Here is a 27041-nt window from a genome sequence, read left to right on the forward strand (position 1 = left end):
CCTATAGTTTACCCTTATTTTTCTCAGAATTTTGAACATCTTGCACATTTTACATTGTGGAATGCTTTTTCCAGGTCAACAAATCCTATGAACATGTCTTGATTTTTCTTTGATCTTTCTTCCATTATCAACCACGATGTCAGAATTGCCACTCTGGCGCTCTTACTTTCCCTGGAGCTGAACTGATCATCGTCTGATATATCCTCAATTTTTCCCCCATTTTTCTGTATATTATTTTCGTCTGCAACTTGGATGCGTGACCTGTTAAACTGATTGCGCGATAATTCTCGCATTTGTCAGCTCTATCAGTCTTCAGAATCGTGTGAACGACATTTTTCCAAAAGTCAGATGGTACGTTGCCAGACTCTTACATTCTACACACCAACATGAATAGTCATTTTGTTGCCACTTCCCCCAATGATTTTAGAAATTCTGATGGAATATTGTCAATCCCTTTTGCCTTATTTGATTTCAAGTCCTCCAAAGCTCTCTTAAATTCTGATTCTAATACTGGTCCCCTATCTCTTGTAAATTGAGTCCTGTTTCTTCTTCTATCACACCAGACAAATCTTCCCCCTCATAGAGGCCTTCGGTGTACTCTTTCCACCTACCCTTGCTTTTAATTTCACCAAAGGCTGTTTAGACTTTCCTGTACGCGAGTCAGTCCTTCTGACAATCATTTCCTTTTTGATTTCTTCACATTTTTCATGCAGCCATTTTGTTCTAGCTTTCCTGCTCTATCTATTTATTTCCTTCCTCAACAATTTGTATTTCTGTATACCTGAATTTCCCAGAACATTTTTGTACTTCCTCCTTTCATCAATCAACTGAAGTGCTTCTTATGTTACCCATGGTTTCTTAGAAGTTATCTTTCTCGTACCTATGTTTTTTTTTCAACTTCTGTGATTGCCCTCTTCAACTGTACTGCCTACTGAGCTATTCCTTATTGCTGTATCTATAGCCTTAGAGAACTCAAGTATACCTCTTCAGTACTTCTGTATCCCAGTTCTTTGCATATTAATTCTTGCTGATTAATGTCTTAAACTTCAGCCTGCTGTTCATCATTGCTACATTGTGAACTGAGTCTCTGTCTGCTCCTGGGTACACATTACAATCCAGTAACTGATTTCGGAATCTCTGCCTGACCATGATGTTATCTAACTGAAATCTTCCCATATCACTCCACCTTTTCCAAGTATACCTCCTCCTCTTATGATTCTTGAACAGAGTATTCGCTATTACTAGCTGAAATTTATTGCAGAACTCAATTAGCCTGTCTCCTCTCACATTCCTTGTCCTAGGCTCATATTCTTCTGTAACCTTTTCTTCTACTACTTCACCTACAACTGCATTTCAGCTCCCCAAGACTACCAGGTCTACCGGTATGAAATGAGCATTTTTTGTTGTTGTGAAAATGAAACACCAATTTTGAATTGAAAAGTAAAAACATTTTATTCAAAGTACTGACCATGGCTTTCTATACATTTTGACCACCTTTCTGGCAATTTGTGGACACCACGCCAATAGAAATGTTCGTCTTTTGAAGCAAACCAATCAGACACCCAACTTTCGACTTCTTCGTAGGAATCTAAGTGTTCCTCAGCCAATGCATGTCCCATTGATGAAAACAAATGGTAGTCGGAAGGGGCCAAGTCTGGTGAATACGGCGGGTGGGGTAGCAGCTCCCAGCCAAGTGTTTTGATTGTATCCTGAACCAGTTTTGCTTTGTGTGCAGGTGCATTGTCGTGTAAAAAAATCACTTTGCCATGACTTCTGGCCCATTCTGGTCTTTTTTTGATCAATGCATAGTTCAAATTGATCATTTGTTGTCTGTAGCGATTAGTATTCACAGTGTCACCGGGTTTTAGGAGCATGAGATACACCACACCTTTCTGATCCCACAAAAAAAGAGAGCATTGTCCTCTTGCCGAATCAATCTGGTTTTGCAGTCGATGTTGATGGTTGTCCCGGATTAACCCATGATTTTTCTCGTTTAGGGTTCTTAAAATAAATTCATTTTTCATCACCAGTAACAATCCAATGCAAAATTGATTTTCTTTCATGCCTTTGAAGCAAAATTTGACAAATGGTTTTTCGGGTTTCCGTCTGTCTCTCATTCAGTTCATGTGGCACCCATTTTCCACACTTATGCATCTTTCCCACAGCTTTCAAACGCTCAGAAATTGTTTGTTGTGCCACATTTAGCATTGCTGCCATTTGCTTCTGACTCAAAGTATCATCTTCATCTAATATTGCTTGCAATTCGGCGTCTTCAAACTTTCTTGCTGGTCTTCCACGTTCTTCATTTATTAGATCAAAATCATTATTTCTGAACTGTTGAAACCATCTTTTGCATGTTGCTTCTGATAGAGCACGATCACCATATGCCTCGACAAGCATTCAATGCAACTCTGCAGCACTTTCTTTCAAATGAAAACAAAAAAAATTAATGCTTTCCGCAAATCATCACTTTCTGGTACAGAATTTGACATTGTTAACACGATGAAAACATATGATGTTGTTTGTTCCATAACTTGATGTATACTAAATATCTTTGACAGATGTCATACCAACCAAAAAAAAAAAAAAAATTAAGGCTCATTCACAACAAATGTTCCCTATTGGCACATTTGTATCTTAGCACTCATTTCATACCAGTACACCTGGTATTAGATTACATACTGTATTGCCCATTCAGTATTGTCATATAATTCTTCTAGTTCTTCATCTTCAGCTTATGATGTCGTCATATATACCTGAACTATCGTTGTCGGTGTTGGTTTGCTGTCGATTTTGATAAGAACAACCTTATCACTGAACTGCTCACTGTAACAAATTCTCTGCCTTACCTTCCCATTCATAACGAATCCTACTCCCTTTATACCATTTTCTGCTGCTATTGATACTGCCCTATACTCATCTGACCATAAATCCTGGTCTTCTTTCCATTTCACTTCACTGACCCCTACTGTGTCTAGATTTAGCCTTTGCATTTCCTGTTTCAGATTTTCTAGCGTCCCTACCACATTGAAGCTTCTGACATTCCACACCCTCACTTGTAGAACATTATCCTTTTGTAGGTTATTCAATCTTTTTCTCCCTTCCCGGAGATCCGAGTGGGGGACTACTCCAGAATCTTTTGCCAATGTAGAGATCATCAAGACATTTTTTCCATTACAGGCCACATGTGCTGTGAATACATGTTATTTGTCTTTAATGCAGTGATTTCCATTGCCTTCTGCATTCTCATGCTGTTGTATCATTGCTGATTCTTCCGCCTTTAGAGGCAGTTTCTCACCCCGAGGACAAGAGCTTGCCCTGAACATCTGTCCGCACCCCTGCCCTCTTTTACAAGGCTGTTGATTGAATGAGGGTGACTTTTTATGCCGAAAATCTTTGGGCACCAGTGCTGATTATTAATCAAAATTTAAAGCAGCAGTCGGTTTTGATCCTGGGACAAAGGGCATTTTGATTACTAATCAAAGATGCTACTAGACCACACATGATGGCTGGCTGAATAAATACTCTGGAACATATTTCTCAATGTGTCCTTAGACACAAAAGTGACTCATTTCTGGGTTGTTATTTAAAAAGAACAAGCTACCTCCATCCTATAGATGATTGTGCAAATGAATTCTTTAGCTACTAAATGTATTTTACTGGCTAGTAAGAGCTGCATGTTAATTTTTGATAGCTGCTGCCAAGAATTATCTCTTTAATGACCCACCCACCAACAGTTAAAATGTAGTCAGTGGCTGTGCCGAGGTGGATACATCAATTCTCATCAGATCACTGAAGTGGCTAGCACTTGGCTAGGTGGCCGTGCAGGTACGCCATGTGTTGTTGGCATTTTTCCCTTTTACCTTTATGGTTGAAAGCACAGGAGAGATAATGGCATGGGGTCCCTGATCACCAGTCACTGTTGATGGTGATCCGTCCATTGGATGGAGATGTTCAGCCCAGTGACCCCCCCTTTCTTCTCTTCAAGAGGAGTCGGCTATGTGCCAGCAGCAAGTCTCACCCTTTCCTTTCTCCCACCATCTCCAACAGACTCCAAGACACTACACTATGCACACACCCCCATTACAGTCACCTACACTTAATACGTACACTTACACACACAGCTCTCATACTTTATGCAGGAAAGATGCTTGGTGGTGTGAATGATAGTGAAAACCTTTCCATTTAGGCAGCTGACCTTCCTGTTGGGGACTTTTTCTTGAATTCCTAGCAATCATTGTCGGTGACTCCACTAAACTGGAGATCAGAAATTGTGAACCATAATGAGAAATACTGCAACCAGTACATAACTTGGGTTTTCTTAGATGTCACTTTGTTCAGGGGAAGTTGTGCTGATTCCTTTGTGTGGCAGCAGTTTTGGCACAGATCTGCAGTCAAGATGGATATGAACCTTTAGAAAACTGAGGCGAAGTAACATCTTTTTCTGTCACTTTCTTGTTCAGCCCTATCTGAGGTGCAGAAAGGAGACTGTCTAACGCCCTGGCACAGGATTCCATCATGATTACCAACACATAAACATGGCAGTAATATACATGGCAGTCATCCATCCGCAATTTCTATAAGGATACATCTTCTCCTTGATGCTCAACAGAATCACAACAGCAGCTCACCATTTGTCTGCAGAAAAAGAAAACCCGTGATAGCTTGTTGATCTTGCGTTCAGTTTGAAATGTCCATTACATTCATCAGAGCTCGAAAACGCTGAGAGAATTTGCATCACGGAATATCAGTGCTGGCTCTGAAAAACATTTTGAATCTGTTATTCGGTATGGGATAATAAACAGTACACACCTACTAATTCTTCAGAAGAAAATCATTAGAAACGTGTGCTGCCCACAAAAATGAGTCATATTGCCCATTGTTCAAGAAATTAAAAATACTTACAATTACTTCATCATACATTTTTGAAATTTTAATTTTTGTTTATAATAATCAACATTATCTTGAAAAGTTCCGTTTTAAGCGTAGGTGTAGTAGTCATCACAAGGAAAATTTCAAATTTCCTTCTCATCACTTAAAGCTTAATGCTCAGACACCACTGCACATGGGGCTAAAAGTATATAACAAATAAAAAGGAAGAAACATATTAACTATGGGCTTTGGTTCGCTGAAAAGCTTACTCCAAAATATTTTAATGGATAAACGTTACTACACCATTGAAGAATTCATGGAAGACAGACTGACACTTTGAACAATAAAAATCTATAGCTAATATTGCAGTGTTGTCTGTGTACAATAAAGGAAATTGGTAAACTGTTAATTTATATTAAATATTGTAGTGTTGTATTAATTGGCATTAATCTTAAAATACTGCAAAAAAAATTCTGTAAATCATTATACATTATATTTTTGCTAAACTTGACGTGTCTCTTGTACAACAGATCATATGATCTGTACAATGTATGTAATGAGACTAATAAATCACATTTACACATTTACATTTACAAAAGAGCATCAAAGAGCGTAGCAGGCATCGGGTGTCAAACTCGGCTATAAATAGTGGTGTGTGACCAACTATCATTTACAGTCTGGTTGGAGTCCAGGCAGCAAATACACATAACAGCAAAAATTACAGCAGCTGAGGAAAATGGCTGAGGATCGGTCTTCAAAATATTGTACATAAAATGGAAACAGCAACACAATTGAACAACCAGAACAACACAATTATATATAGATGTTTACATCAATACGTAATCCAAAACACACAAGATGAAAAAATAAAATGTTGTTCTCTGCTCTAGAGGAGAGGGGAAATTGTGAAATTTCAAGTTCGAAGAAACGTACTCTCCAGGCGCACACACACAGTCGCAGTGTGACTAATCCTGCATTCCAGCTGGCGCATAACACAATAATGTGACAAACTGAGGACTCAAGGATTACTGAGGTGCAGTCGTTGGCTGCTAATAGTCAATTCTTCTGGCCAATTTGATGTCAGTTTCGGGATATTTCTCACATTCATCTAGTCATGTATTGGCCTTGAGAAACACTTTACCTACCTGATCCAAAAATTTTACCTTTCAGAACAAATTTTGTTCGTCTTTTGTTATGTCTGTCAAGAATAAAAAAATAGAATTCAGGAAAATGAAATAAATCCATTACTGTGACTAGATGTGTAGTTTTATGAGCAAAGAAAGTGTTAAGGATGGCATCAGAGTTGAATAAACTTTTTGTTAGTATTTATGTCCTTTTTATAAACTTCAAGGGGTATTAATATGGCATTTTTGCAAATATTCACTAGGAACTTCTCAATCATTCTGTATTTTTTCCCGTTTCAGATTTTTACTTTTTAGTCTCAACCTAACATTATGGGAGTATGAATAATTTATTTTTGTGAATATTTTCTGGATTATTTCATAACTCATTGGATTCATACTACCACTTCCGCAATATCTCATCTGTAACAGTAGTGAAAAATAACTAGGGTAGTATGCTCCTTGCTTCAGCTCATTTTTCTGTTCTAAACAATCTGTCTTCTTCTCTCCTGCTTTTAGACAACTGTCGCTTCCTTGATATGTTTCCTTTATTCTTCTCATGGCTTTCCAGTCTCCCCCCTCCCCCTCCCTCTTTTTTAAATAGTTTCCCAATTCTTGCTTTTTTTCCACTATCGGATACATCTTAGTGTCCAGGAAAACCATTGATAAATGTTTATCTTCCATACTATTTTTTTCTAGGGTTTTCTCATATACCTTTGCATCATGTCACTTCAAAGTAATTCCTTTATAATTTTGGCATAGTTTCCAACAACCTATCTTAAAATCCAGCACTATGAGTCATTTTTTCAGGTCTCCAGGTGACCTTCTTTCCCACATAACCTAATAGAGTCATTGCACTACAACAGCACCAGGTTCTCTTATCATCTCCACTTGCTTCATCCAGTCCAGGTGCTTTTCCACCTTTAATGATCTTCATCACTTCCTCTATTCTGTCCAGTTCGACTCCATCTCAAAATTCTCTACATATGGACACTTCTCAGTTTTGTCTTCCAATTTCCATTGGTGTTTAGTATCTCATCCAAATATTCCTTCAACATCTCCTTGATTTCCTGTACATTCTCAGTTTCATTTCCTTCTTTATTGATCACCCTGACATTTTCCATCACACTTCTTAATCTTAACTGTTCCATAGAGAACCTTCTTACTCCCCTCACTGTCCTCTTTGTCATTTTTGTCCACTCTTCCATCCGTTCTCTCTCCTCCACTGCTACCAATCTCTCAGCCACCTTCTTCTTCTTCTTCTTTTCTTCTACTTCTCAGTGTATTCCTTTCTTGCTTTCTCTGTTCTCTCTAGAAACCATAAACATAATGCTTTGTTTTTCTTTGCATTTTCCTTTCTTACTCTCTCATCCCACCAGTGTTTTTATTTCTACCTTTTCTTATTATCTATTCTTCTACACACTTTTTTTGCTGCTTTCACCATCAGTGTTTCACATCTTCCCCATTTGCTCTCTGCTGAGTGCATATCATATCTTAGTGTGTTTCTCTTTACTGTTTTCTGACATTCTTCTTTGCACTATTCCTCTTTATTCAACTTCCATATTCTTATCCCATTTTCCTGTCTTTCTGGTGCCTTCTCCTCATTAATTGTTTTGTCACAACTAAAAGACATATCACTACCTAAGGCTACAGAATATATTACCATGACCACCCCTCCCCCCTTCCCCTCCCCCCCCCCCTCCCCCCCTCCCAGCCTGGTTGGTCACATATCATGTAGTTTATTGCATATTTACCATGTTATCTTTAGACTTTCCTTCTTCTTAAATCAGATTTTGTTACCTGCTAGTCCATTTCTTTTACAAAAGTCTTAATTTTCATCCTTCCTCATTTCACCTTCCTCACCCTTCCACCCCCATTGCTCCTTCATATGCTTCTCGTTCCTTCCCATGTGTGCATATAGATCTCCCATTAATTGCCCTGATCTTCTGTCCAGTTAGTTGTCTGCAGTTCTTCTTCAAAGTACTCCTCCTCTTCAGCAGGACCTTCAACTTGTGGTGCATATCCTTCCAGACTTTCCATACCCATTTCTTGCTCTTTCACTTTGACCTTCATGACCCTGTCATATAGACCTTCATCACCCTGTCACTTACTCTATTAACCTTCTCTTTTCACCACTATATGGTAACTACTGCCACTCCATTTCTTCCTTCTTCCTCATTCCCACTTCAATAGAGACTCTACATGTTCCTTAATTCTGTTTCCACTATCCCTCCATCCGGTTTTTGAGAATCCTAAAGTATCCAGTCTCCTACTAACCATCAAGTCCACCATTTGCCCCACCTTTCCTGTCAGCATGTGTACATTCAGTGTATTAGATCTTAGTCCTTGTGACTAGTTATGTAGTATTCCACTATATAAATTTTTTCCTATGCTTGTTCCGTGTCTGAAATCTTGTGGTTTATCCACTACCGGCTTGCTGGGCTTTCCGTAGTTGCATTTGATATCTGTTCTCCCCCCCCCCCCCCCTCCTCTCCACCTCCCTCAGGCCTTTTTGGTGCACTTGTACCTATCAACTGCCAGGAGCTACTGATGAGCATTCCCTTATCTGCCACCTAGGTGGGGGCTCTTCCAAGATTGTAATGTGTAAAAAAGTAAATTTGTAATCATCATGTATAGTCTCCTTTTTGAATTATTTCTATCCTGGGTCTCTATTGTAATAATTTATTGGTTATGATTAGATATAGTTGATGAATTAAAATATTAAAGAACCAATCAACAATGAAATCTATCAAACATTAAATGAAATAATAACTTTGCAAATGCTTGACAGTAGAAGTTTCTAGCTCATTTTTTAAACTTTGTGTAGTGGATCTTCAAAACAAATTAAATCTTTTACAGTACAGAAAACCTGCAATTTGTAAAGAACAATAACAAAGAAAATATGAAATGATAATTTTTAGCATTGTAACATCAAAGGAGGCACAAATTTGATGCAAAAATATGTAATGGCACGTTGATTACTTCTAAAATACTCACAGATAACTGCTACAACTACGTTGAACTGATAACAAGTAGCATCTCTGTGGTTACAATTAGTTTCAGTTTTAAACTATCTTAAATATAAACAAAGCTGTCATAGAGCTCACATGTCAATGTGCAGTTATCCATCAAAAGTCATCCACAACCTTGAATTTTTGTGTATCTTGAGCTCCAAATTTTGCGTAGCTTACTTGTTATTACAAAGGGAAGATCTGTGTGGTCATTGATTCCTCAAATTAGGCCACTTGGTGGAGAATGACCCTTCTGTGTGTGTGTGTGTGTGTGTGTGTGTGTGTGTGTGTGTGTGTGTGTGTTTTGCATTTTACATCCAAGTTTTATAACTTTCCATATAAGATATTTAAAATTTGAAACAATGTTATTCATAAAATTTAAGAAAACTACATTTTGAAGGAGATGGAAGTTATCAAATTTTGTTAGCTAGCCTAATTAATTTTACTCACTCCTTAAAAAAGCTTGTAGCTTTTGTTATTTGAAGTTTCCTTTCCTCTCAGTAAATGAGAGTGTTACCTGTAACGTACTTATCTTTTATATTTGTACTTCAAATATTGTGATCACTCAAACTTTTCTTATCTTTGTTTTGTTCATAGGATTGGGCCTTGACCAATACAAGAGGTATGACCCCAAGGTAAGTCACCTGAATCAGAGTTGACAGCATTCAAAATCCTTACTACTTTTTTACCTTCATCTTTGTTTATTAAATATTCATAACTAATACAGAAGATAAATACTAACTCATAAAATGTAATTAAATTTCCTTGTATCACGTAGTGTAGCACTGAAGCATTCTTTTTAAAAACTTGATTTTCATTAACTTACAATTGATTTTCTTCTAAAGTAGTCTCTACTTACTGTTTACTAATTTTCAGTCTCCTGCCCCTCTTTGTCTGGATCATTCATCATACAACTATTTGCAGAATAATTATTCTGTCTCTGGAGGTAAATTTTGGTTGGAGGAATCCTGCTGATTAAGGATCAAAGAATATCTGAGAAGCTAAGGACACAGAGTAAAAATTAAGAGCATGAGACATGAGTCTGCCCTGATTAAAGTAAAAATGTGTGTTTAATATTTAGATTTTTTAAAACTAATCCATATTTAGGCAGTTACAAGCACTGAAATTTTCCATCTTTGTGAGGAATAGTTGCAGTTTTACGAGACAGTGATGTCAAATATACACTGGTTCAAATGAATCCTTAATTTTTTATCTGCATTTTTTTGGTTCAGAGAACTAATCACAACATTACAAGGCATTATACACACATTTCGTTAGTTTCAAAGTATGGCAGTAGCTTGTTAAAAGTGTCTTTTGTATGAACACATTTTTACATTTCTTCATCAGTCAATAATGTTTCGCTCCATTGCCTTTGACAGTGACTCGTAGATATGAACATTTCTGTCAGGTAGGGGATGTACAACAGAATGTTAGATTTCATATGCTGGATGATATCAACAGATGACTGACAGTATGATGCCAATGATCATGCACAGGCCATTATCTGAACTCAGAGGTCATTATTGTTTAGCTCTAGTTAAGAGATAGAATGAACTCTTTAAGTAGATCTGTGTACATAACACTGTTCACCACTGGTCCCCATACATAAGGTGTTCAAAAATTTACCATCATTATCAGAAAAAGAATGAGCTGTCACCATAAGTTTTCTTGCTGATGTTAGGTTGCACAGCATTATTTTATTATATGCAGGGCTCCAGACATACAGTTACAGGGACTCCTTTCTCAGTTCCATACTAATAGAATTCTTTTGTTGAAAGGAACTTTCTTTCCATATGCCAATTGACAGCTGACGTGTTCTTCCCTCTTTTCTCCATCCTCAATTAATTTTAGCAGTGGTAACTACACTCCTGGAAATTGAAATAAGAACACCGTGAATTCATTGTCCCAGGAAGGGGAAACTTTATTGACACATTCCTGGGGTCAGATACATCACATGATCACACTGACAGAACCACAGGCACATAGACACAGGCAACAGAGCATACACAATGTCGGCACAAGTACAGTGTATATCCACCTTTCGCAGCAATGCAGGCTGCTATTCTCCCATGGAGACGATCGTAGAGATGCTGGATGTAGTCCTGTGGAACGGCTTGCCATGCCATTTCCACCTGGCGCCTCAGTTGGACCAGCGTTCGTGCTGGACGTGCAGACCACGTGAGACGACGCTTCATCCAGTCCCAAACATGCTCAATGGGGGACAGATCCGGAGATCTTGCTGGCCAGGGTAGTTGACTTACACCTTCTAGAGCACGTTGGGTGGCACGGGATACATGCGGACGTGCATTGTCCTGTTGGAACAGCAAGTTCCCTTGCCGGTCTAGGAATGGTAGAACGATGGGTTCGATGACGGTTTGGATGTACCGTGCACTATTCAGTGTCCCCTCGACGATCACCAGTGGTGTACGGCCAGTGTAGGAGATCGCTCCCCACACCATGATGCCGGGTGTTGGCTCTGTGTGCCTCGGTCGTATGCAGTCCTGATTGTGGCGCTCACCTGCACGGCGCCAAACACGCATACGACCATCATTGGCACCAAGGCAGAAGCGACTCTCATCGCTGAAGACGACACGTCTCCATTCGTCCCTCCATTCACGCCTGTCGCGACACCACTGGAGGCGGGCTGCACGATGTTGGGGCGTGAGCGGAAGACGGCCTAACGGTGTGCGGGACCGTGGCCCAGCTTCATGGAGACGGTTGCGAATGGTCCTCGCCGATACCCCAGGAGCAACAGTGTCCCTAATTTGCTGGGAAGTGGCGGTGCGGTCCCCTACGGCACTGCGTAGGATCCTACGGTCTTGGCGTGCATCCGTGCGTCGCTGCGGTCCGGTCCCAGGTCGACGGGCACGTGCACCTTCCGCCGACCACTGGCGACAACATCGATGTACTGTGGAGACCTCACGCCCCACGTGTTGAGCAATTCGGCGGTACGTCGACCCGTCCTCCCGCATGCCCACTATACGCCCTCGCTCAAAGTCCGTCAACTGCACATACGGTTCACGTCCACGCTGTCGCGGCATGCTACCAGTGTTAAAGACTGCGATGGAGCTCCGTATGCCACGGCAAACTGGCTGACACTGACGGCGGCGGTGCACAAATGCTGCGCAGCTAGCGCCATTCGACGGCCAACACCGCGGTTCCTGGTGTGTCCGCTGTGCCGTGCGTGTGATCATTGCTTGTACAGCCCTCTCGCAGTGTCCGGAGCAAGTATGGTGGGTCTGACACACCGGTGTCAATGTGTTCTTTTTTCCATATCCAGGAGTGTATTTCGCATAAACTTCTATTGTTCTTTCAAAGATTGCTTGCATCATTACTCCTTCAATATACAAGTTAATAACAGTGGTAATAAGTAGCAAGCCTGTCCTACACTTTTCTCAACACAAGCTTGTCATTCATGACATTTCATTTTCATTACTTGAAATGAGTTCTGTAGATGTGAATTACTCGTCTGTCTTTTACTTTACCCCCTTCGTCTCACCATACACACATTGTATTTCATCTTATATTGTGGAAGGGTTTCTTAAGAGTCACAAATGCATAACTATTTCCTTCACAGTTAAATGCCAATTGTCTTTGACAATGTCTTGCACTATGACATCACTGTTCTATAAGTGCGGCATTGTCATGAAGCATCAGGTGTACAGACATGGTCATTGTTTTTTAAGCTTGATGTACTCATAGTTCTACTGCTGCAGTGGCAGACATGTATCACCACACGGCATACCCATTCTGCAATGGATTTCAGATATTTTTATGCAATCACTACTTAAAGTGTGCAGCACGTTTCTGTTTCATTGATGTATATCAGCAATGGAAGTTTCATCTTTGCACTGTCCTTGCTACTTGGTGTACTTCCAATGTATCTTACTTCCATCTATCATTCTCAAACAATGGGTACTGCTGTTAACATTTCTGAAACTTTTGCATCATTTTCTATATTTTTGTTTTAAATTTTTAAGGTTTTCATTTAAACTATCCTCATATTGTCTGAGCAAAAGTGTGTGATTACTGTTAAATCTTTCACAACTCAGCTCTAGGTCACCATAAATGGTTTACTATTTAGTTTTTTGCAATATTGACAGGATAAATTATAATATTATTAAGTGGTAGTTGCCATATTGTTTATGAAGAAGTGTATTGTTTTGAGAATATAAAAGATGATGGTTATCATAGAGGTATAATATAAGCAAACACATATACACAAATAATAAAACAAAATAACTCTTATATGGGAGCATCTACGAGATGAAAAGACTGAGACTACCAAGTGTTGAAGCAGAACTTTAACTAAGGCCTACAGAAATGAATGATTAATTTCGAGAAAACTGACCAGCAAACATGATATTTTTAACGTTTGTTGCTGTAGGTGAGATAAGAGGGTGGGAAGTGTTTGGTTCCTTTTTACATCCTAACAACCTCAGTAAAAATAAGGAACCAAAAGTTATGGGTTTCATTTTATAATTTTTTATTCTTGTATGATTGACCCCAGCGTGATTGATTACCTTTTGTTCACCTCTTCCAGTTTAATAACTAGGTAGGAAAAGTTAGATTGCTACTTACTGTGGAGATGGCACATCAAGTTGCAGATTCAGGTCTGAGCTGCTGGAGTTGGCACTCGTGTGTGCATGAGGTGTGCTTGTTTGTGTGAGTGAATGGTGTGTGTTTCTCTTTCTTTCTCTGATGAAGACTGTGGCCTAAAGCTAATGTGTAAGTGTCTTTTTAATTGTGCCTGTCTGCAGTTAACATGTCGTCTTTAAGGTAAGTAGCAATCTGTATTTTCCTATATTGTTTGATTCTTTCAATTTAATCTCTGTTAATTTCATAATATAAGAAGCACTTGGTTGTGTTTAGTAGAAGTCATATAAGGAGATTCCTCTGTTTCTTTTACTTTTAAATTGTATTTCTATTAACAACAAGAAATTCAATGTGCTCTAGATAATTTTATATTAATTGTAATACTTCGATCATTATTCTGGTCTTAGACACAGAATTAAGAAAATTTGATAAGCAATAATGGCTGGACAGTGATACAAGATTGATTCTCTGTTGCACTATGTTCATTATGGCAGACAGATTTTTTTCAGAAATAACATATCATTTAAAAATACACTGCCTGGCAAAAAAGTAAAGCATCCAGAAGACATGGTCAGATGTTAATGTAAATTCATGTGCATACATGCCATCAGCAAGTATGTAAGTGATAGAGAGTTACAATCCTTGTGACAGAATTATCCTCAGAGTGCTTTAATGTTGTTCGTGGTTAGTGTTGTTACTGGGCCTGGTACGGCATATAAGAGGACATGGAGATGCTGCATGCTCATATGACACACTTTTGTAAGCACCTGATGTGTTTGAAAGGAACCATTGTGGGTCTTTATTTGGCCAACTGCTGAAATTGTGTCGTATCTGAATTTGTGGGGCATTCAGATGTGACAGGGGCTGATATTGTACTGCATGGAATGTGAGGGAAGGCATACTCATCATCAAGGCTCCAGTCAACCATTTCTGACCACTACACGGGGTGATTGGCATATTATACACAAACATCATAACCCCTTCACATCTGCGTCAGCCATCTGTAAACACAAATGGGTGCTTTTGGAGTGATGTTATGACAGAGAAGCGCAGCTTGCTGATAAGTGGCATTGGGTTGTAGCCTGCAAATAATTGTGGATCTGCACTACCTCAGTTGATCATCATCATCAGTGAGTATGGTGGCATCTGGCAGGGAGGTCCCATTCTTCCAATGTTTCAAAGAGATGCAAAGGCTTTACTCTTGAGCCATTGGTGATGAGAGCAGGTCACAGCTGGTAATGATTGAGGGAGTTCTGAAGGCACAATGGTACACCACAGACATTGTGCGCCTCTTGTGTTATCTCTTATATGGCAGTATTGTGGTGCCATTTTTCAACAGAACAATGTTCATCCTCACAGCACATGTGTCTATGAACTATCTACATGATGTTGATGTATTCTCATGGCCAGCAAAATCCCTGTATCCATCTCCAATAGAATGCGTGTGGGACCAGTTGGAATGTCAGCTCCAACCCAGTGCCAGTATCCAGGATATCAAGGACCGGTTATAACAGTTGTGAGACTTGAGAGAGAATGCCTTGTCTTTATTACATCCTTCCCAACTTAATCAGTGCATGATCCAGGCCAGAGGAGTGCAATATTATACTGATAAGTGGGCTTAACTGCCAAGTTCCTTGTAAAATTTGCTCGAATTTGTAAAAACCCATCAAGTTTCATTTCTTATCCTCTTCCCTCTCCCTCTCCGTCTCCCTCTCCCTCTCCCTCTCCCTACCCCCTCCCCCTCCCTACCCCCTCCCCCTCCCTACCCCCTCCCCCTCCCCCTCCCTACCCCCTCCCCCTCCCTCTCCCTACCCCCTCCCCCTCCCTACCCCCTCCCCCTCCCTCTCCCTACCCCTCTCCCTCTCCCTACCCCTCTCCCGCTCCCCACCCCTCTCCCGCTCCCTACCCCTCTCCCTCTCCCTACCCCTCTCCCTACCCCTCTCCCTCTCCCTACCCCTCTCCATCTCCCTACCCCTCTCCATCTCCCTACCCCTCTCCCTCCCCCTACCTCTCCCCCTCTCCCTCCCCCTCCCCCTCTGCCACCCCTTCTGCCACCCCCTCTGCCACCCCCTCTGCCTCCCCCTCTGCCCCCCCCTCTGCCCCCCCCCTCTGCCCCCCCCTCTGCCACCCTCCCTCTCTCCCTACCCCTCTACCTCCCCCTCCCCCTCTCCCTCTCCCTCTCCCTCTGAAGCTCCTCCTCTTCCTCTGAAGCTCCTCCTCTTCCTCTCCAGTGTGCTTCACTATTTTTGTTTGGAATTGTAAATATAATATTTAAAATAACTTTTATGCTCTACGTAAAACTGTCCTTTTGTAAGAGGACAGCAATGAAAAAAAAATCAGTTTCTGACACTATATGTAATGGGATAGATAAAAGAGCTACTCACCAAGTGGCAGCAGGAGAACACACACATAAAAAAAGGGTTTTACTTTTGTAAGGTTTCAGAGCCAGTGGCTTCTTCTTCGGACAGAAGGGTTGAAGGGGAAGGAAGAGGGGTGAAGGAAAAGGACCGGAGAGGTTAAGGAAAATGGGTAGAGTTCAGAAAAGTCACCAGAACCCTTCCCGAGTGACTTTTCTGAACTCCACCCAAATTTGTAAACCTCTCCTGTCCTTTTTCTTCACCCCTCTCCCTTCCTCTTCAACCCTCCTGCCAGAAGACGGAGCCACTGGCTCTGAAAGCTTGCATAAATAAAACCTTTTTTTATGTGTGTGTTCTCCTGCCACCGTGTGGTGAGTAGTTTTTTTATCCATCCAGTTACATTTATCTTTTGTAATAAGAGATTATTGCAGTGATCATACTCTTGTTACGAATTTTAAATAACACAAAATCTTCAAAATTTATGAAATCACTGTTCCATTTAAAATTAGCATCTATTTCTTCACTGCTTGTTGAAGTTGTAGAGTACTGCTCTCACTTTAAACTTTTTATTTATCTTTTCATTAATTAATTTTCCTCTGGGGCAAAAATTTGAGTAATTATGAGCTGACACACTAATAGTCTTACAAAAAGTATTCTCATTTACCTCTGAACTAGGTACTGCTTTAATGGAACACATGTATTCTATATCACTCCAACCACAAAACTCCATTTAACTTGAGAGGTCTTTTTTAAATATTCTATGCTCCGACTAAAAACACTCGAAGTTGTTTTTAAACGTTGCTTCACACTGCTGTTTCCTTTTCCAGAAAAGATACAGTTTTCTGCAGAAGAGAATACTGAACAACTTGATATTTCAGGCTCCACCATGTGGCCTGTGCTCTACAAATCTAAACCCACTTAAAAATGTTCCTACTTGATACAACTGATATCCACTTATAAACAAAAATATCTCTATGGCGTTCTAACATTATATTGTCAGTCTTTCAAAAATTGTTGTTGTGTTCGAAAATAATCACCATTTAATTTGAGTGTGAGCCCAACTATAACAGAAAACAAAAAACAATGAAAAATAAGTTTTAAAGAAAGTTTCCCTTGAACTGTATCTCTGACTACTCTTTCTCTGCTATCGTTAAAATATCCACAAATTATCTCAATAAAATAGACTTAGCAGCTTCCACCTTTTTCTTTGAAATGGAAGCATTTTCTGTGTGTTCCTACATTATCATTCAGTGATTGCAGTACCTGTCACCAGAATTTGTTAATCAGGCTAGACTAACTCAGTAGAGTAATAAACTATACTCATGACTGTCCTTTTTTATAAGTGACTCGCTTCACTTCACATGGATGAACACTTCATTGGTGCAATATTTTCTCTACGGCCCAATGCATATCATTTTCAACTTCTTCCTTGGCTGGTTGTCAAAGGGCTGTGCTTGGTTCAAGGAGAAGTTTCATTTCCCAAGTTCAGGATGATCACCTTGTCCCCAAAAACATTGTTTCTCACAAAATGTGAAGTAATTTTATTGTGGTTATTTGTTTATTTTACAAACAGTTAAATTACATTTTTGTAATAGTTCTGCATACCAAACAATAGCCTCATATGCTAGATACAAATTCTATACTCATGGATGACAAATGTAATGAAACTCTCTTTGGATCATCACAGAAGGCAGAGAAATGAGCATGTGTTGCAGATAGAAAGCAAACTCCTTGCAACCACCAGATAAAGGCATTCGGCAGATGACTATATCTGTCTGGCAGCTATGTAATTTTCCTGTATTCTTTCATTTTCCCAGTGCAACCCTTCTATTCTCAACGAGGCCTCATTATCTGATGGAATCTCCACTAGGTACTAAATAATTTTTTTTAGTTAATTAGTTCCTCTCTTGGCCACAGTGTATAGATTTGCCTTGAACAGAACAGTTTTGTCTCCAATTAGAAAAGGGTGCAGGTCATACCCATGTAAAAAACAAGGGACAGGTAAACTGATCAGTTGATTATTATTCAATATCACTTCTTTCTCTTTGTAGCGAGTTTGTAGAACATAGTCCAAGTTTAAACATAATGATCTATCTTGAACAAACTGAGCTGTTCCATGGAAGAAAGCGTGGAGTCTGAAAACATTGATCATATGTAAGTCACACTGCACTCTTAATGCTAGAAACCCTGTGTCTACACTTTTGAATCTCTACTGCACTGACTTCAACTAAAAAAATATAGGTTTTCAGTTGAATTGAATACTAACTAAAAGCAGAATGCAGCATTTGTTTCTGGAAAAGGAGATCTCTATGTAATAATATGTAATATGTCCCATGGCAGTGTGAAAGGACCATTACTTTTCATGTTGTATATTAATAACATAGTGAAAAGTATTTGTTGTACTCTGACTTTTTAAAGCTGATGTAGCTATGTACGGGGAAGTTTCAAATTTTAAAACTTGTGATAATATGTAGTGAGGCTGTGACAAAAAATCAGTTTGAAGTGACAATTATCAGCTATTAATGTTTAGAAACATTGTATTACTCACAAAATAACAAATAGTGTGTAATAGCCTTTTACTGCATAATAAATGAGTCACAGGTAGTCGGTCATGTCATAATACACCAGGAAGTAAAAATATGTAGAAGCATGAAGTGGAATAATTATACGGTATATAAACTCAGATTTAGATAACGCAAATACTACTGGTAGGAACAGGGAAACTGCTATTTGTCTATGAAATAGATAACTTAAAAACACTTACATGGCCCACATCAGACTATTGCTTAAATGTGTGAACTCTGAATATCCTTTGGCCCCTAAGTATTGACAACACAGATATTCTGAATATAAAATTATATTTACAGCAGCTCACACAGAGACGTACCAGCAAACATTCTTCCCCTAGTCCATCCATGAACGGAATGTGAAGAAACCATATTAAATGGTACCATAAAAAATGTCCTTTTCTGCATACTTTTATATTGATGGGAAAATCAGTTTTGCCTTTTTCATTAAGAGCTACCAGCTTCCATACTTTGATTTGATTACCTTTTTTTTTTTTGCAGTGCAGACTAATGGGTCTGCATCTAACTCATGGCAAAAAGCAACAAACCAGAACACAAGATTAGTTTGATTCATCTTAAAACAGTGCAAACATTTTTGACAAAAATGTTTTTGCAATTGCTTTTGGTCTGCATTTAAGAAATGCAACAGGAGTTCCAGAGAGCTTTCTCATAGTTGATTATTCATGTAAAATGCTCTGTCATCTATCTCCATATGTACATTTGGTATTATTCAGTACTAAACTATGGAATTTCTTGATCTTTTCTGTAATAACTTCAAGTGGAACAAATATATTTCAAGGAAGATGCAATACATGAAAGTCACAGATCAAGTAAACAGGGTAAGACGTGTATACACTTTAACAGTCAAATCATAACTGAGTCCAAGTCTAGCGGCCGCTGGCTGGCTGGCTGGCCGCTTAGGTGACGCTGCTGCTGCATGGCTGGCAGACAGCGCCGCATGTAGAGGACACGCATAACTGCGCGGCGGCACTTTGAAAGATCGGCGAGTCACAACACTTTTCCCCCCTTTGAATTTTTTGCACAGGTCTTGATGGAGGTGGCCTGTAGATTGCTAATGCCCATAGGTGTTGTTTGACTGGCCGTAAAGTCCCGAGGAGGCGGCTTCCCGCACGGACGGAAGTGTCCCCGATGGTAACGGGTCGAGATGACAGGAAACGTGGGGGTCGAATCTGCTGGGCCTCGTGCACCACTCTGCCCGTTGCGGCAAGTCCGGTTGTTATAACAGGAGACATGGGCGATGTGTCCGTGTCTGTAGGAGAAGGAGGCAAGTAGCATTGCTCCGACAGATGATGGTCATCTGGTTCCTGCATGGGCACGTCTCCTGGTGGCGTCAGTTCTTGTGCTGGCACCGATATGATGGTGATTACATCTACATCTACATCTACATCTATACTCCGCGAGCCACCTTACGGCGTGTGGCGGAGGGTACTTATTGTACCACTATCTGATCCCCCCCTTCCCTGTTCCATTCACGAATTGTGCGTGGGAAGAACGACTGCTTGTAAGTCTCCGTATTTGCTCTAATTTCTCGGATCTTTTCGTTGTGATCATTACGCGAGATATATGTGGGCGGTAGTAATATGTTGCCCATCTCTTCCCGGAATGTGCTCTCTCGTAATTTCGATAATAAACCTCTCCGTATTGCGTAACGCCTTTCTTGAAGTGTCCGCCACTGGAGCTTGTTCAGCATCTCCGTAACGCTCTCGCGCTGACTAAATGTCCCCATGACGAATCGCGCTGCTTTTCGCTGGATCATGTCTATCTCTTCTATTAATCCAACCTGGTAAGGGTCCCATACTGATGAGCAATACTCAAGAATCGGACGAACAAGCGTTTTGTAAGCTACTTCTTTCGTCGATGAGTCACATTTTCTTAGAATTCTTCCTATGAATCTCAACCTGGCGCCTGCTTTTCCCACTATTTGTTTTATGTGATCATTCCACTTCAGATCGCTCCGGATAGTAACTCCTAAGTATTTTACGGTCGTTACCGCTTCCAATGATTTACCACCTATGGCATAATCGTACTGGAATGGATTTCTGCCCCTATGTATGCGCATTATATTACATTTATCTACGTTTAGGGAAAGCTGCCAGCTGTCGCACCATGCATTAATCCTCTGCAGGTCCTCCTGGAGTACGTACGAGTCTTCTGGTGTTGCTACTTTCTTGTAGACAACCGTGTCATCTGCAAATAGCCTCACGGAGAAATTCCAGTATCCCGAGTGTCAGGTAGAGCCGAAGGTGGTGTAGCGGCATCTGGAACAGGCGTTGCCGGCACTTGAGGCCGAAGCTGGTCCGAATGAGGCATTGCAACACCCGTGTCTGTCTGGATTTCATACAGGCGTTGGCCACAGTGTCGTAAGATGCGGCCAGGACTCCATTTTGGCCGCCTGCCATATCCCCGTACCCATACAAGGTCATTGGCGGTGAACCGGCCAAGCGAAGGCACCCGCGGCCGTGAGGTAGAAGGCCGCAGAAGATGAAGTAGCGTGCGGGGCTGTCGGCCATGTAAGAGCTCGGCCGGGCTGTGGTCGTCCATGGGGGTGAAACGGTTAGAAGCGAGAAATTGGAGAAGCGCATCATCAGCAGAAGAAGTCAGGAGTTTCCTCATCTGAGCCTTAAATGTGCGGACCAGTCGTTCAGCCTCACCGTTTGACTGTGGATGGAACGGAGGGGCCATGACATGCATGACGCCATGACGGGCACAAAAATCTGCAAAATCGGAAGAGGCAAATTACGGACCATTATCAGTAACAAGAGTAGAGGGAAGGCTTTCCAAAGAGCAAATGCGAGCTAGAGCATTGGTGGTTGCTGCGGTGGTAGGCGACGTGCAACGGACAATGAAAGGAAAGTTAGAGTAGGCGTCAATTACGAGTAGCCAATAAGTACCTAAAAAGGTCCCGTGAAGTCAGCATGAATACGCTCCCAGGGATTCTCAGGCGAAGGCCACAGTGACAAAGATGACTTCGGGGCGGCGGCCTGTGACACACAAGGGCCGCAGGCAGTGGCCATGTGTGCGATTTCAGAGCTGATGCCGGGCCAGTACACATTACAGCGCGCCACAGATTTTGTGCGAGAGACACCCAAGTGCCCTTGGTGAAGGAGGCGCAAGACCGAAGCACGCAAAGATGCAGGTACCACAAAACGCGGCAAAGCATTTTCGGTGGAAAGTAGGATAACACCATCCCTAGCCGTGAGGCGGTAACGCAAAGCATAGTAGTTCCGAAACGGATCAGAAGTCTTAGTGGACGGACAATCTGGCCAACCCTTCTGAATACAGCAGAAAACCCAGGAGAGGGTAGGGTCAGAACCTATAGCAGCCGCCAGCCGGTCCCCGGTGATGGGGAACCCATCCACAACCCGCTGCTCGGCAACATCCAGGTGGAAACACAAAAGTTCATCCCTATCGAATGCCAGATCAGGACCCATGGGAAGGCGAGACAGTGCATCAGCAATCACATGTTGACCCGTCGGCTGGAAATGAATCTCATAATTGAAACAAGACAAGTAAAGAGCCCAATGCTGGAGGCTGTGTGCAGCCTCGTCGGGAAGTGACGTTGGTGGATGGAACAAGGAAACAAGTGGTTTGTGATCCGTAACAAGATGAAATTTGAATCCATAGAGAAAAACACCAAACTTATGAAGAGCATAAATAATGGCCAAAGCTTCTTTTTCAATTTGAGAATACTTTTGTTGGGCATTGGTGAGCGTTTTGGAGGCATAAGCAATGGGTTGTTCAGAACCATCAGGAAAATGGTGTGCAAGGACTGCACCGACCCCATATTGAGGAGCATCCATGGCAAGAACAAGATGCTTGCCAGGTCGATAAGTAGCCAGGCACGGGGCCTGTTTCAGCATAGTCTTCAATTTGTGGAAAGCCGCATCACATGACACGGACCAGTGAAAAGCCACATTTTTATGCAACGGCTGAGCCACCGAAGCAGCAGACGGTAAAAACTTGTGATAGTATGCTATCTTCCCCAAGAAGACCTGCAGTTCCTTAACAGATGTAGGGCGAGGAAGGGCATTGATCGCAGTGACAGTTTGCTGAAGTGGCCGAATACCATCCCGAGAGAGTTGAAACCCCAAGTACGTGATAGATGCCTGAAAAAATTTTGATTTCTGAAGATTACACTTAAGACCAGCAGTCTGTAAGACATGAAAAAGTGTGTGGAGAGTTTGAAGATGTTCATCAGTGGTGGAGCTAGTGACAACAATGCCATCCTGGTAATTTATACACCCAGGGACAGTGAGCAATAATTGTTCCAAGAGTTGCTGAAAGAGAGCAGGGACACTGGTAGCCCTGAATGGCAATTGTTGGTATTGATAGAGGCCGAAAGGCGTGTTAAGGACCAGAAACTGCCGACAAGCAGCTTCGAGAGGAAGTTGATGAGAAGCTTCTGACAGGTCAAGTTTAGAAAAATACTGGCCTCCAGCAAGTTTAGTGAACAATTCTTCAGGTCGAGGCATAGGGTAAGTGTTGATAAGGCATTGAGCATTTGCAGTTGCTTTGAAATCGCCACAGAGATGAGTATCACCATTTGGCTTAGCAACGACAATGACAGGAGAGGCCCACTCACTGGAAGTGACAGGAAGCAAGACCCCTGAAGCAGTGAAACGATTCAGCTCCCGTTTGACCTGATCACGAAGGGCCACAGGAATGGGCCGAGCCCGAAAAAACTTAGGCCGAGCAGTGGGTTTGTATGATATGAGCTTCAAAGTCGTTTGCACGGCCTAACCCAGGAGAAAAAAAGGACGAAAATGTCGTCGACAAGGAATCCAATTGAGCATAAGGAATAGCATCAGAGACGATATTGACAGTCATCTATGGAGAACCCAAAAACGTGAAAGGCATTGAAACCAAAAAGATTCTGTGCGTATCTATGGTTGACCACAAATATGGGAACAGTGCGAGCAACAGATTTGTAAGATACCTCAGCATCAAATTGTCCCAAGAGAAACATCTTCTGTTTATTGTAAGTTCGTAATTGCCTAGTGAGAGGTGACAGGATTGGAGAACCCAACTGAAGATACGTCTGGGAACTGATGATAGTGGCAGCAGAACCAGTATCCATCTGCATGCGAACATCTCGACCAAGTATTTGGACAGTGAGGAATAATTTCCCTGAAAGGGAAGAAGTACAATTGACAGACAACACAGAATCAGAATCAGCATCATGTTCATGAACATCATGTATGCAGTCGGATTTGGAAACGGATGACAAATGACCCTTTTTTATGCATTTGTGACACACGGCCCAACGTTGTGGACAATCTTCTCGTGAATATTTCGTAAAACACTGCGGACATGAAGGAAGTTGCCGTGGGTTTTGCTGCAGTTTCTTAGAGGTTTGTTTACGGTTAGGCCGAGGCTGTGCTTGGGAGCGTACTGCGGCCATGTCGGCCGGCAGGGACACGCCACACACTTCGTCAACATCGCACAGAAGTTGTATTTCCCCAACGTCGCCCCATGCCTCTATTTGCGCTCCAGCGGTGTGAGAAATTTCAAAAGACTGAGCAATGGATAGGACTTCATCTAGAGTCGGATTTGCCAACTGAAGGGCATGTTGCCTAACTTCTTTGTCGGGCGCCGATCGGATAATAGCATCCCGTACCATGGAATCGGCTTAGGATTCTTTGTGAACTTCAGTAACAAATTGACACTTTCTACTGAGGCCATGAAGTTCAGCAGCCCAGGTGCGATAGATTTGATTTGGTTGTTTTTGACAACGATAAAAGGCAACACAAGAGGCTATCACATGCGTTTGTTTTGAAAATAGACGGACAGAAGTGAGCACATTTCAGCAAAGGACAAAGACGCAGGATCTTTCAATGGAGCCAATTGCGACAACAACCGATACATTTGAGGTGAAATCCATGAAAGGAACAGAGACTTACATGTTTGTTCGTCTGCAAAGACTTACATGTTTGTTCGTCTGCAACATGAAATGCCAAGAAGTGCTGCCGAAGACGTTTTTCATAATCAGACCAGTCTTCCATCGTCTCGTCGTAAGGAGGAAAAGTAGGTAGAGACAACGACGAGAGACGCCCCGCATTTGATGCCGCGACAAAATCACAAATCACATTTGTGAGAAGTGTTTGCTGTTCTATGAGACCTTGCAATAGTTGCTCTGAAGTAGCCATGGAAACACGTGGGTGAATGATGGAAAAGAAAAATCACTACCTTGTCACCAATTGTAATAACTTCAAGTGGAACAAATATATTTCAAGGAAGACGCAATACATGAAAGTCACAGATCAAGTAAACAGAGTAAGACGTGTATACACTTTAACAGTCAAATCATAACTGAGTCCAAGTCTAGCGGCCGCTGGCTGGCTGGCTGGCCGCTTAGGTGGCGCTGCTGCTGCATGGCCCACAGACAGCGCCTCGTGTAGGGGACGTGCGTAACTGCGCGGCGGCACTTTGAAAGATCGGCGAGTCACAACATTTTCATCTATGGTTGCTATTTTAGAATGCCATTTACATGTGTTATGTTCAAGAGAAATTTTGAATTCAGCAACCTACTTGACAACTGTTGAAAATGAAAAAGTTTACTCCTTATAAAACTTCACCAAGTTTGCTTTAATTTCTGTTTATGACAGTTTGTTCAAAACAAAGAATGTCAGACTGTGCTGTTTTTTCTCTTCACCCATTTGAACTAAATAAACATAATGATTACTTTAAAAAATAGTATAAGGAAATACATTCTTGTATTGAGTTAACAGTTTTCTTAGATTATTGCATTAGTGTTAAGAAACTATAAGTTTGTGTGTACCTGATCATTGGTCTTACCGGTTTTGGTCCTAGGATAACAGTGCGGCAGTCTAGTGAGAAAACCTGACAAATCCTGTGATCACATAAGTGTAAATTACACTATTGATTGTTTCTGCCAGCAGATCATCCAATATAATCTTCAGCACACACAGTTTCTCAAGACTTAATGCCTTTGTACCACCCACACAAGCTGTAAGATTGCAGTATTAAGTATATACTGGACCTGATACCTACATCATTCATCTGCAGGTGAAGGGTTGCCTTCCCTCATGTTCTGTGCATTTCATCGAAAAGAAGAAAGTAAAATTAGGATGTAGTGTCCCACCAACAATGTCATAATAGATGGAGCACATACCCCTTTTCAGAGGAACAAGACTGGTATTTGTGTCAAGCGATGAACGGAAATAATTGAAAATCTGGTTAAGTGAACAAGAATTTGAACCATCGATCTCCTGAATGTAAGTCGAGTGTGTTATGACTGTGCCACCTCATTTAATCTATTTCATAAACTCATTACATTACTTTTATTATTTTTCATTATTGTAGGCTGTGGCCTACCTTCTCCTGCTTCAACAATGGTAATCAGTCTTTACACACATCCCTAACATATACATATATAAAGTTATTAAATAGGTACATTTTCCTGATGTTCTGCAAAATAATGTTTGTATGATTGTGAACTGGCTTTTGACTTCTCAAGTTATCATTAGGTGGGAACTGAATGTTGCAACCACAGATAAAATGACGTGTATCATACAAATACAGTGTGTTTATGAAAGAAGACATCAATTTTTTATGTTATGCATAAATTTTCGCATTTACCTTCTTATTAAAAGTAAAATCAAACCATGGAAAATCCAGGATGGAATGTAACAATACCAGAGAAGGAAAGTTGCTACTCACCATATAGCGGAGATGCTGAGTCGTGATAGACACAACAAAAAGAAAGATACCAACCATTTCTCGACCAACTCTCCACAGTTCCTGTTCCTTTACCACATGGTGCCCTGCTCATCACTATTGATGCCACCTCCCTGTACACTAACATTCCTAATGCCCATGGCCTTACTGCTATCGAACACTACCTTTCCAGATGCCCTATGGATTCCAAACCAACAACCTCCTTCCTAGTCTCCGTGACCAACTATATCCTCACCCACAATTACTTCTGCTTTGAAGGCATTACCTACAAACAAATCTGCGGTACAGCTGTGGGCACCGCACGGCACCATCCCATGCTGACCTATTCATGGTCCATCTAGAGGAATCCTTTCTATAAAACCCAGAATCCTAAACCCCTCACCTGGTTCAGATTTATTGATGACATCTTTGCTATCTGGATTGAAGGTGAGGACACCTTATTCACATTCCTCCATAACCTCAACATCTTCTCCCCCGTTTGCTTCACCTGGTCCTACTCAACCCAACAAGCCACCTTCCTAGGTGTTGACCTTCACCTCAGAGATGGCTACATTAGTACCTCCGTCTATATCAAACCTACTAACCACCAGCAATATCTACACTTCGACAACTGCCACCCATTCCATACCAAGAAGTCCTTTCCGTACAGCCTAGCCACGCATGGTCGTCGCATCTGCAGTGACGAGCAGTCCCTCTTGAAATATACCGACAATCTCACTGAAGTCTTCATGAACCCTAATTATCTTCCAACCTTGTACAAAAACAAATCTCCTGTGCCTTATCTTTCCAGTCTCCCAC

General features: G+C 41.3%; 1 protein-coding gene across 5 annotated transcripts in view; it reads left to right on the forward strand.

The window, feature by feature from the left end:
- The window catches only part of LOC124545392 (calcium uptake protein 1 homolog, mitochondrial), a 231674-nt gene that overhangs the window by 116567 nt on the left and 88066 nt on the right, over window positions 1-27041 (forward strand). For all 5 annotated transcript variants that reach the window (XM_047124305.1, XM_047124308.1, XM_047124303.1 and 2 more), the window contains exon 5: window positions 9602-9639. In XM_047124305.1, the coding sequence (XP_046980261.1) occupies window positions 9602-9639 (38 nt within the window). The remainder of the gene's footprint in view (window positions 1-9601; window positions 9640-27041) is intronic.

The sequence above is a fragment of the Schistocerca americana genome, chromosome 8 (genome assembly GCF_021461395.2).
Source record: "Schistocerca americana isolate TAMUIC-IGC-003095 chromosome 8, iqSchAmer2.1, whole genome shotgun sequence".
NCBI lineage: Eukaryota > Metazoa > Arthropoda > Insecta > Orthoptera > Acrididae > Schistocerca > Schistocerca americana.